Raw genomic sequence first — 12,668 nt, forward strand, 5'->3', positions numbered from 1 at the left:
CGTCACACTCCCGTGGGATAGAAGTGGGCCCCAGAAAGCACTCCACGGCGGGGCAGAAACGGTGCGGCAGAGCTCGGGGTGGGGCGCGGCGGGCGAGCGGGGGTCCTCGGACCGGATCTGCCACGCCCGCAGCAAATACCTGCGCCCTCCGTCCCTACTGCTCCAGCGCCGAGCCAGCGGAGAACCGCGCATCACTCCGTGGTGGCCTCTGAAGCCCAGGGAGGGACACTGCCAGGGTGATGGGAGGGGGCGGGGGATCACAAGTGGTACCAGCTATGCCGATTCAGGTCCTTTGGGGTCACACTTGCGGGGACAAGGATGGGGACAGCGAGGTGCTGAGAGCGTGGGGTCGCGGGTGGTGCGCGCACGGAGGGTCCGCGTCGCGCACGTCCCGCCGGGCCCGCGGGCGCAGACAGCTGCTCCCCGTTCACCCGCGGCGGTCAAATAACGTCTGAATTACATCCTTGTAAATATTGACTGTGGCCATCTTCTTCGTTTCTGCGCACAGAAAACCGAAATGTTAAGCCCGGCGGGGCCGGGGCCGGGCTGCTGCGCCGGAGGGCGGCGCGGGGTGCGGGGGGTGTGGAGCGGCGGGGCCGGGAGAGCCGGGGCACGTCCGTGGGAGTGCGCTGGGGTGCCCGCAGACATCGCGGGCAACAGAGCATCGCACCTCCGCGGGAGCGCGCCGGCCGTGCCGAGGATGCTAAAGGCAGCGGTCTGTCTCCTGGCTTGGGCTGTGGGCTAATTTATAATCCTTGGGCGGGGAGAACGGGGGGAGAGACGACACACAAGAGAAGACGGAGAAGCGTGGGACGAGATGTTTCCTGGTATGGCTTCATTGAACGCCAGCGTTAATGAGTGGCAACGGGCTGCGGTTGCGCCCCGCGTCCCCGACGAGGGTCTTTCCCGCGACCAGCGTGACACTAGCCGGTGTCCTCAGCCGCCTTCCCCGGGGGACGCCCCCATACAGACGGTGGACTGCCCAGCCGTGCACTGCCGCCCCCTCGGATGCCCCTGTCCGGACTCCTACCGCCCCTCCACGCACCGCCCCTCGACGCCGCGCTGCCCGGGCGGGGCCCGTGCCCTTGCTGCGGCTGCTGGTGTCCCCTCGCCGGCGGTGACTCCCCCCGGGGATGGGGAGCGGCCGTCCCTACAGTGTGAGTGGCTGCGCGGCGGCTGTGCCTCCGGGCGCCGTATCCGCGCATTTGGTGGTCGATAAAACAATTTGTTTCCCTCCCCGTTTGGGGAGGAGGGAGGGGGAAGGGGAAAATCACTCCGGGGGAGGGGAGGGAAGGGAAGGGAAAGGAAAGGGGGAAAAAAAGGAGCGAGAAAGAGAACAAGCGAGAGAGAAACATCAAACCCGACAGAAAACCTCACTCCGAACTATTGCGACACGGAGTGAGGAGCGCGGGGGAGACCGGCGGCGAGGTGCGAGTGGGAGCGGGCCGGGCCGGGGCAACGGACCGGGGTTGGGTGGGGGGTCCGTGGGAGCGGGCCGGACGTGGGAGGGGCGGGCTGCTCCCCCCCGTGGGTGAGCAGGCGGCGCACGGTGCCTCCGCGCTGCCCCCCCGCCGGTCGCGCCGGGCGGGACTCGGCGGTTCGGCGCGGCTGCCCGGTGACCGCTGCCGCCTGCCCGCAGCGCACAGCGAGCCCCCGCACCTCGGAGCCGGCGGCCAGCACGACGGCGGCCCCCAGCCCCCCACCATGAACACCATCGTCTTCAGCAAGCTCAGCGGCCAGGTGCTTTTCGAGGAAGACGCCAAGGAGCGGGAGCGGAGCGGCCGGCCCTACGTGGGGGTGGTGGAGGGCCCACACCACGCCGAGGTGCTGCTCCCCGACAGCCCGTCCATCAAGGAGAGCCTCAGCCTGCGCAACCGGCGGACAGGGTATGCCGTGCGCTTGTCTCCGCGCCGCGCACCAGCTTCGGGGGCGGCCCTGCTTGCGCTGCCGGCGCTCCCGGCAGCCGCGTCGCCGATTAGGGGTTGCGAGATGCGTTTCTAGCTGGGTCCTCCCCCACGTCCCCGGGTCCGTGATGTCTGGGACTCTTATTGCACAGCTGTGGTGGGAAATTCCGGCAATAGATGATACAGGGGCGTCCGATCGGGCTGGAATGTGCCAGACAGGGTTCTCCTGTCTTGCTGCGCTTGACTTCCCTCACTGCCTCGAAACAAAAACACCCCGGGCACACCGGGGCTCCGCGGCTCGCTCAGGCAATTAAAATCCCCAAAACAGGCGCCAGGCGAGACGTGTGAGACCTGGGGGTCGGGGCGGCGGTGTCGCGGCCGGGGCGCGGGCGCTGCGCGGCCCCGGCACTTGTTCCGCCGTCCCCGCGGGTCGCGGCGCGCCGAGCGGACGGGCGGGAAGGAGCGGCGTTGTCGGTGCGTTCCCAGGGATAGGGTTTAGAACGGACTAGCGCAATGCCAGTGAGGGTCTGGTTTAGGTGAATTAGGATCGGTTTTGCTAAAACGGCAGCTGAGGCTGAGCCGCCTGCGGCTTCTTTTTTTTCTTTTGCCTTTTTTTTTCCTTTTTTTTTTCCTTTTGTGCTGGAACAGGTGAAATAGAAGGTGATGAGAGGACGTGCGAGCTTCAGCGCGTTGTCAGCCGTAGCTCCGAGGGTTGAACTGGCGAGCGCTGACCAGACATTTCGGGTCAGTGTTACAAAGTAAAGACCGAGGAGCACAGTCAGGCGGCTCGGAAACCGAGGAGTCCCGGGGAGCTGCTTTTACTGCCGAATTTCCACCTTAGCGATTGCATCAGCGCTCGGTTTTGCCGGCGGTGCTGGCCGGGAGGACGCGTGTTATGTTTCACCTCAATGTTCTCGCAGCCGACCGCAGCGGAGCGGGGCTGCCGAGGTTGCCCCAGGCGAGGCAGCGCCCGCGGCAGCTCGGCCCGGCCTCGCACGGCCCGGCCCCGTGGCGCCCCCTGCCGCCGCCGCACGGAGCCCCCTCCGCCCCGCGCAGCGCTGCCGCCAGCCCCTGCCCGCCTCTGGCTTTTTTGCCTTCGGATTCCCCCGGTTTTGTTCGCTCGGTCTTTATTTTAGGCTGGTTTTTACGAAGAGACACCTTTGCAATTTTTTAACATTTTTTATTAAACGGAGCTCGCTTTTCGTTCCCCCAGTATACGCCGTTTCCCTCAGCGGGCTGCCTCGCGTCGCTGCCGGCTGCATTGGCAGCGGCACTCCGGCTCCCCCAGGAACACCCCTCGCCGCTGTCTCCGAGGAGAGAAATGACCCGGGAGCTGCTCGGTGCCGCGGGTATCCCTGAATATCACCGGCAGATAAATCCGGGAAGGATTCAGGCTCGGCTGGCCCCGGGGCAGCGGGCACCAGAGCCGTGCTGTGCGAGGCGCACCCTGGCCGCGCTGGAAGCCCCGCTGCAAACAAACCAACCACACACGCCTGGCAGGTGCCCGGCACCGCTTCGCACAGGCGGAGCCCTGGCCCCGCTGAAATCCCCGCGGGGCAGCCGCCCTGACCGGCAGCATTATCGCGGCCATTCACCCGCTCTGGGTCTGCTCTCCCAGACCCTCCACGGGGAGTTCGGGGGGCTGTGGGCATCGCGTTCTCCTGAGCAGCCGGCCGGGACGAGGGCTGCGGCCGTGGAGAGTCGCCGAGCATCCCGCAAGGATGGGACTCGGCTCCCCGGGACGGGGCGCACCCCTGGGTAGGGCCAGACCCGGGCAGGACGCACCCCGGGGCTGGGTCCCCCCGCGGACAGGGCGCTCCTACCGCGCCCGCGGCAGCGGCCGCACTGTGGAGCCCCGGTGCGGGCGGGGGGAGCGGGCAGGCGCCCCCAGCCTCGGCCCTCAGCACCCCTTCTCCGCGGCAGGGCGCGGCAGAGCGGCGGGAAGGTGCGACACAAGCGGCAGGCGCTGCAGGACATGGCACGGCCACTCAAGCAGTGGCTCTACAAGCACCGCGACAACCCATACCCCACCAAGACCGAGAAGATTCTGCTGGCACTCGGCTCCCAGATGACCCTGGTGCAGGTAAGAAACCGCCTTATCCCCAAATCAGAGGCGTTTCATGGATGGGACAGGGACAGCATCAGCCAAACTCCCCTGAGAGCTGAGCAAGGGTCAGTGCTATGTATCAAGGAGCACCAGTGCAGCCAGCAAGACCAGGGGTCCTGTCTGCATCCTTCCTCCACCCTTGCCAGGGCTCCCCTACCCCAGCAGGACTGTCTCTCCCAAGTAAGAATTACCGCATCTGATCTATGCTGGCAGGGGAAGTGCTAAAGACAACCAGCAAAAGGTTGCCCTCCTAGGAATAGATACTCTCATCCTTTCATCTCGTTCATAACTACAATGGAAATATTTTTGCTAAGTCTTTAAAAATCTTCAAGTTAAAAAAAATCAGTGATGGGAGATTTCAGCACAGAATAGGAATTGCTGAGGAAATTGTAGGGAGCTACTATCTTCCCTTTTGAAAATGCACTAGGTAAACACTGTTCCATTCTTCTGTTAATTGTCATCATCTGTTGCATAGACAGTGTTACCATTTGCACTGTGGGCAGCGGCTCAGCACACAGGGACTACGCTTCACAATGTTGCAGGAATTATCATTGTAGTGTAATTAGACATGGGAAGTAATTGTTTTGCTCTCAGGTAATACTGCCCTGAAATGACTGGTAGTTGTCTTGCAATAAGAGACAAGGTTTGCTGGAAGTGGTTATAAATCTAACTTCTTTGTTCTCTTTGCCATCTGGCACTCTGTTGAAATATGTGGTTAAATGCTATCGTTTGCAGAGTGATGCTATCTCAAGTCTGGATGCTGAAAAGATTTATGCATTGTGAATAATCAAATTTCCTTTACTGCAAGCTACTGCTAGGTGCATAAAATGAAATCCATGTGTTTGCAGGATTGGGTCCTCGACACTCTGCCTAACACATTATGTGTCACTTCACATAGGACACAGATCAAAATAGCGCAAAGTGTTAGAAAAAGCAGGTGGTAATTAACCATTATTATTTTGAGTGGTCCTTCAAAAAACCCTGTGCTATGAACTTCAATTCTAGTAATTGGAAAATGGGAAACTTACACTTTAGTACCTCACTATGAAACTACTACACTAGAAAAAACAGTATAGCTTTGACAAAAATAGTATTAATGTCTCAGAAAATGCCAGTTATAACTGGAAGATGTAGTTAAAACAACTCTTATTTTTAAAAAAATATACATAAAAGATTTGCTCAGAGTTTTAAAAATATAATTACATAAACACTATCCTTTCAATGGCACAATTCAGTGGGAATACTGTACTGGATTATGGCTTGAGGAGTTCTGCTATTCTTTTACAAATGCCTCAGAATGAACGGACAAGGGAAAAAAAAAACCTGGTGGGTTTTTGCAATATTTCTCTCATGGCAGCTTGATAAATCCTGATGGGGGTAAACTGTATTAGCCTCTATAAAACCATCAAGTGAGACATGGCTAATACTCCACGTAGTTGTATGATCTATGTAAGGTGTAGAATAAAATTAAAAAGAATCAAGACGGGTTACATTTACCTCTGTGAGACCTGCGTGAGTAGTGAATTTATGCTGAAGCTGAATTTGACCAACCTTGTTTCTATGTACTGTACTGTTTGAAAGAGCTGTGTGAACAGGCACACCTATCTTCATTTAGAGAAGCACACCATCAAAAAGAAACCCCAGGTGTTTCTTCTGTTATTTGGGTGCAATACTCTTTTAACTTAGGAATACTATCACATCTGTATGAGATACAAATACATATGTCTGGCAGCTGCAGTAACTCCTGAACCTGGAAGAACAAAACAACACATACTCCACACCTACTTTTTGAATGCCCAGAAAGAACAAGACTGTAATCCAGATCAATTTTTTTTTTCTCTGAGAGTAAGAAAGAGCATGGTGCGATCTCTGTCACACTGGGTACATCTGAAATAGCTTCCGTGAAGGCTGTACTCTTTCAGAAGAGTAGTATAACCCAGAGATGGCTGGGACTGGGCTTCAGTGTCGGTTGGAAAGTTTTGCTTCTGTCCCAGGAGGGGCACTTTGCAAGCATCAACCAGGGTTGCCCGCAAATTGCTTTTCTAATCTAGTAACATAGTTGGATGCTTAAGAGAACCAGTGTATGATGCTTTCTGTGAGTTACACCCTTTCATGTTCAATGACCTGGCCCATATTTCCTACTCTTTTTCCATTTTTCAGTGCTGTCTTGTGGCATTTGGCCCCACAGCTTTCAACTCGTGTGGAAGCAGTTGTCTGCTGACAGCTGCTACCTCTTCCCAGCATCCCCTGTGTGCTGACGCCTTGTCCTCACAAGCCATAGGGGATGCAGAAGGTAGTGTTCAAAATCCCTTTTCATTTCTGCCAAAATGTTGTTTAGAGAGTGAATGGTTGGGTTGTTTTGTTTTTCACCTCACTGATGGCCTTGGAAAAGGTGTTCATCAGCTCCCTGGAAGATGAGGTTGATCACAGTAATTTTGATAATACAGCTATGACTCTTCTCCCTGTGCTTTTCTTTAATCTAATGAACCTTACTATGGTGGTATGTGCTGTCTATCCAAAGGAGCTTTTGCAGGATCATGGCATACATAAAACCAATTCTTCTGTGAGACAAAGAGGTGAACATCCAGCACTGTTTTTTACTTTTTTTATTAGGACAGAATTTGCATGTCAAATCTTCCACAACTTTATTTTCATTAGTTGTGCTGTCACCCAGTTGGCTGATTTTAAATTAATTTATTCTACCTCACTAATACTTTGGCTTACCCTCCTGTTCTTGGGTGCAGTGGAATAGCAAGGGGACTGTTCAGCTGCATGTCCAACTGCAGTGCTGAAGAAAACTCAGACTCTTTCAAGGCGGTAGGATTTTAGAGGAATCATAATTCATCTTGTTTCTTAAGTAGTAGTAGCAAAACCTGGGGCAAATTCTGGGCCGATTTATTCCTGTATAGGCCAACAAGGTCTTTGGGAGTCCTCAAGGCAAATGTTATTGTGGATTTCAGTCCAACAGTCCAAAGTTTTCTACTTTCATAACTGCCAAAGCAGGAAACCAAGAAAGCAATATAGTTTGAAAAGGCATTTTATGTTTTACTCCAATTATATTCCAATTCAGAATCCAATATTTTGTCCTGCTAATATGCTGCATTTTCATTTGTATTATTACCACAGTGCTTGATTTATTTTATTTTAAAGTTTGGTTTAGGTGTTCTCATGAAATAAAAAAGAAAAATGGCTGTATATTCCTTCCAGAAAGAAATATGAATGGGTGTATTGTTGAAGAGGAAGTTTTTCAATATGAGAATTAATATATCAGTCATGTGCTGCTATGGATTTAATAGAACTCAGATTTATAAAGGCCTATCTGGAATACTGGAGGAGGAGAATCGCTTGATGTCTCTTCCTTTTCTGAAACTTTGGCCACTCTTAAGCAGTGAAGCAGAACAAATTGCAATAAAAATTAAGGAGTCTCTTCTGAAGTAAAGCCAAAGGGTCAGTATTTCATGATGCCGATATAAGTGTCCGATGCATTTTGGGAACAACTGAGCTGCTGTAAAAAAAAGAATGATGGAAAGAACATTTATTATCATTCCCCTAAGGTTTTGTCTTTTTACTTCTTGAAGAACTACTTGACAACTGCTCCTTTACCAGAATAGTGATTTTTATCATGTGTTTTTTTCAAGATACTTAGTTCTTGGAAGGTTTCTGTGACAAAGATTTTTCCCACTGGCTTGTTTGTAAATCATTGTTTTGGAGATTTTATTTTTTTTGGAGGTCACAATAGTGTAACTTGGAACTATGGGAAAGGAGAGATGCTTTTGGCAGCTTTGGTGGTTTCTCTTTGCAATGGTTTAGGTAAATGTACTGCAAATAGGTACTTGTTTTGAGTGGGACCTATAGCAGTAGGCATGCAACTTTTAAAAGAACACCTGGATAGACAATGTCACATTTTGAAATTAATGGAGAAATTGTTCTTAGCTTTAAATAAGCCATGAACAGCCTATAATAACCCAGTGATGACTGGTATGTAGTATATACCCAGTCCAGGTATATGAAGTTGCTGTCTGGTACAGCCTGTGGCCATGCAGGCTCTTCCAGTTCACATATCTGGAGATTGTCCAAGACTGAAGAGTGGGAGAGATTGAATCTCGTGATGTCTTAGAGCCCAGGGTTTTCCAGCAACATACACCAGTGCCCAAGAGCAGGAAAGCAACCAGGGATACCACATCATAGATTTAGCCTAAAAATATCTTAAATGGATTTGCCTAGCTTTTCTTCAGCATTAATGGGCCTTCTTGTAATTGCATTTGGGATAAGAGTTTCTGGGCTAAATTTGCTGCTTTGTCTTTTAGTAGAAGGCTTCTCTTCTAAAAGCTGACTTGAGATTCTTCCAGAATCATAGAATCCTTTAGGCTAGAAAAGACCTTTAAGATCATCAAGTCCAGCTGTTAATCCAGCACTGCCACATCCACTGCTAAACCATGTCCTTAAGCACTACATCTACACTTCTGTTAAGTACCTCCAGGGATGGTGACTCAACTGTGATGACTTCCCTAGGCAGCCTGTTACAATGCCTGAAAATTCTTTCTGTAAAGAAATTTTTCCTAATACCCAATCTAACCCTGCCCTGATTCAACCTAAGGCTATTTTCTCTTTTCCTACCACTGGTCACTTGCAGAGAAGAAATTAACTCCATCTGGTTACAACCTCATTTGATATAGTTGTAGAGAGCGGTAAAGTCTCCCCCGAGTTTCCTTTTCTCCAGTCTAAACACCTCCAGCTACCTCAGCCACTCCTCATCGGACTTGTACTCCAAACCCTTCACCTTCTCTGGACATGCTGCAGCACCTCGATGCCTTTCTTGAAGTGAGGGGCTAAATACAGGATTTGAGGTGTGACCTCACCAGTGCCGAGTACATGGGGACAGTCCCTGCCTGGTCCTGCTTAACACACTGTTGCTGACACAGACCAGTATGCCATTGGCCTTCTTGGCCACCTGGGCACACTCTGCCTCATGTTCAGCCAGTGTCAGCCAGCACTCCTGGGTCCTTTTCCACCAGTCAGCTTTCCAGACACTCTTCCACCAGCCTGGGCTGCTGCCTGGGGGTTGTTGTGACCCAAGCGAAGGACCGGGAACTTTGCCTTCATGAGCCTCCTACCACTGGCCTCAGCCTATTGATCCAGCCTGTCCAGATCCCTCTGCAGAGCCTTCCTGCCCTCCAGCAATTCAGCATTTTCCTCCAGCTTGATATGTCTGCAAACTCACTGAGGGTGGCCTCAATCCCCTTGTCCAGATCACTGATAAAGATATTAAACTGGCCCCAGCACTCACCCCTGGGGAGCACCACTGGTGACCGGCTACCAGCTGGATGTAACTGCATTCACCAACACTCCCTGGGCTCGGCCATCTGGACAGTTTCCTACTCAGTAAAGAGCACCCCTGGTCAAGCCATGAGCAGCCAGTTTCTCCGGGAGATGCTGTGGGAAACTGTGTCAAAGGCTTTACCAAGGTCCAGGCAGACACATCCACAGCCTTTCCCTCATCCACTAAGTGGGTCCCCTTGTCTCAGAAGGAGATTGGGTTGGTCAAGCAGGACCTGCCTTTCACAAACCCACACTGGCTGGGCCTGATCGCCTGATTGTCCTGTATGTGCTGTGTGATGGCACTCCAGATGATCTGTCCCACAAAGAGCGGGGGGGCAAGGTGCAGTATATTTGTCTCATTATGAAATAATGATCGAATACTACTATTTCCTTATAGCAAAGGACTTAAAATATGACTCATCTTTTCATACTGATATGCAGAAAGCAAAGCATTGGCATGGGAAGAATGAGCCCAAAATAAACCAAGTGTACCATGCAGAAATCACTCCTGCTAAATTTAATTGCTTTTATGTATGAGTCACACTAATACTACCCTATCTTTCTTCTCCATACATGGCACTTCACTGATGAAATATTTCAATATGTAATGAAATGGAGCATAATGAAATCTTTCTTGTGAGAGGTTGGAATGCTGTCAGTTTTGTAAAATGCTGCAGTAACTGCTATCATGTTCAGTGAGACCCTGGATTGATCCATCTCTATTGTTATGTACTTGATTTTAGAGTTAGATACTAAGTCATGTGGCAGCCAGGTAACTGCTGCTTTGGCTGAGCAGTCTGGAGTGAGTTTTTAAACAGCACTAGAAAGTACGCGGATTCCAGCCCACCCTTTCTCATTTACCATAAAAATTGCTGTGTCAATATGATGAATATAAACAAGTAGCCTTGGAAGAGAATGAAAATTACTTGCTCTGCCAGCCAAAGTTTTGGTCTTCTAACCTGTCATAGTAAACTACACGGCTTGTAAAATCATGTGTTTGGCATCTGAGCGCTGATCCAGGGCTCACTGTATTTTCAGTGGAACCCTGTTTCATATAAATGTGATTTTAAGTAAAATCAAAGTGACAGGCTTAAGGCACCACTGCTAAGTTCTGGATGGAACTCTGAACTGAAGCTTTGTTTTTCCTTTAAGCAGATAGTGCTTATTTTTCTCATAATCACCCTAGATGGGATTATTGATCCAGAATAATTATACAGATACTTCTGTGTGTTTTATACAACCTTAGCTACAATAGGCAGATGACAAAACTATGGCCAAAATCCAACACTGAGGTCTACAGTCTGTTAGCTGGAGTAGTATGTTTTGATAAAACATTTGTTAAATCGTTTTGCAGGTTAATGTAAATGAAACGGTATGATCATTCCCAGGTCAGAATACGACAGCAAGTAGTCTCTGGCTTCCTCTGCGTGCATGTTCACAATGCAAAGATGTGAGGGGTCTATAGGCTCCTGACATTCTTTATGTTCTCCTTTGCAAGTAATGCTTCTCTGTCTTGCAGAAGTCATGTCAAAATACACTTATTCCTCCAAGAAGTAGTAGCACTTTTAAGACCTGATTTATCATTAAACAAGTGTTGTTAGAATGTAGGTAGCTTGCCTCTGCTCGTGCTTGTAGTAAAGTTACAGTAATGTCACTCTGTCAGTATTTTCTGTATTGTATACTTTTAAGTTACAGTAGAATCAAAGCCAGTGTTTTCTTAGATGTGCTTTCATGCAAAGTCACTGCAAGTACATGCATCCTATTTGGTGGTTTGATTAGCACTGCTGGCACAGAAGAGTAGACTCTGCCTTTTGCTTGTTCAGTGCCTAAAAACACTGTGAAATCCTTGTGTTTGAGCCTGACTTTGCAGTAACCATGTGTGCTAACAGGATACTAACATACCCATTGCTGTGTCAAACTCCAGAAAATGCTCTGCAGCTGGGAAAGAAGGCAAACCAGGCTATTGTTTAGTAGTGACCTTTTGAGGAATCTGCACCTTCCCTGGGTTTATGGGTGTACACAACAAAAAATGTGCATAAAACCTGCTGCTCTGAAGAGCATGTAGTTGATTTCTGCAGTGACTTGAAGTACGTTGTGCTCTGTGTACGACTTTCTTGATATCCACTGCTTTGTCAGACATGAAGTACTGTTAAAGTACAAGGGAGATTCTGGCCTCATACAAATTCAGAAGGAGTTTTTCTGCTTAACAGCCTTATTGTAGTCTATATAAATGTCAAAGGAAATGACTGAATATTAGATACTTGTTTTAATTTAGGATATTAGTAGTATATTGAAGGTTCATACCGAAAGTTCAAGGCATCTTTAAAATAAAAAAAGAAAGATGAATGTAAAATTAATATTTGTGACTCCTTAATTGAAACCTTGTGCTAACTTAGCTTTGCTAACACACTTATGAAGGGTGGGAAGCCTGAACCTGCCTTCTTGTCTGAGGTTCCTGCTCAGCTCAGTGACAGTTTCATGGACATTTGTCCTTATTTCTCTTGTTTGCAGTTTCATTGAAGTGTTCATAAAATACATGAAAACTGAAAGGCTTGGATTTGTTTATTTGTGTGATTTTCATAGGAAACTAATACACCTATTTGTATGCAGGTATCAAACTGGTTTGCCAATGCAAGACGTCGCCTGAAGAATACTGTCAGGCAACCAGACCTTAGCTGGGCATTACGAATCAAACTGTACAACAAATATGTTCAAGGAAATGCTGAACGACTCAGTGTGAGCAGTGATGACTCATGCTCTGAAGGTTTGTTGATGATCTTTTTATCAATTTTAAACTGATTGAAATATGTTTGGAAAGTATCAGATACCCTAAGTTAGCTGTAATTTTTAATAAAAAAATGTCCTCAGTGGATCCACCTTTACTTTCATTGTGAATTAGGTGCCTTTTTTGGATCCCAATTACTATACAGCCGTGCAAAGCAAGTTTGTGTAAGTTATTCATGGTGGCAGTCTGGCTGCATGTTATTATATTTCATTGTTACTAGACAGATAATTGTTAGTTCATTAGATGCTACAAGCCTATTCCTTTAAAGGAAAAAATTAATTACATTTGTTGTATAAAGAAATGAGAAATCATTTGACTGTTGCTTTCCTTGATGGAAGGGCCATAGCAATATCACATCATTAATAGGAGAACCTGATTAAGAAGAGAATCTGATTAACTTTGATGGGCCTTATTAGATGGTAAACTGAATATCACTGTTATTTATTTTATGCATTTTGCCAGCAATTGTTTTTCATAAGACATGCACTGAAATTCTCTTTCTTATTCAAATTAACACATGCACAGGATTTTTTTTTTAAATATCCTGTATTTT

At 48.9% G+C, this 12,668-nt stretch overlaps 1 protein-coding gene across 1 annotated transcript in view; it reads left to right on the top strand.

The window, feature by feature from the left end:
- Positions 1-1,625: 1,625 nt before the first annotated feature.
- Positions 1,626-12,668, top strand: part of MKX (mohawk homeobox) — a 49,115-nt gene continuing 38,072 nt past the window's right edge. Inside the window, exons 1-3 of the mRNA XM_071560056.1 lie at positions 1,626-1,886; positions 3,828-3,987; positions 11,941-12,094. Coding sequence (XP_071416157.1) covers positions 1,705-1,886; positions 3,828-3,987; positions 11,941-12,094 — 496 coding nt within the window. The 5' untranslated portion in view covers positions 1,626-1,704. The remainder of the gene's footprint in view (positions 1,887-3,827; positions 3,988-11,940; positions 12,095-12,668) is intronic.

Source organism: Pithys albifrons, chromosome 7 (genome assembly GCF_047495875.1).
Source record: "Pithys albifrons albifrons isolate INPA30051 chromosome 7, PitAlb_v1, whole genome shotgun sequence".
Lineage (NCBI taxonomy): Eukaryota > Metazoa > Chordata > Aves > Passeriformes > Thamnophilidae > Pithys > Pithys albifrons.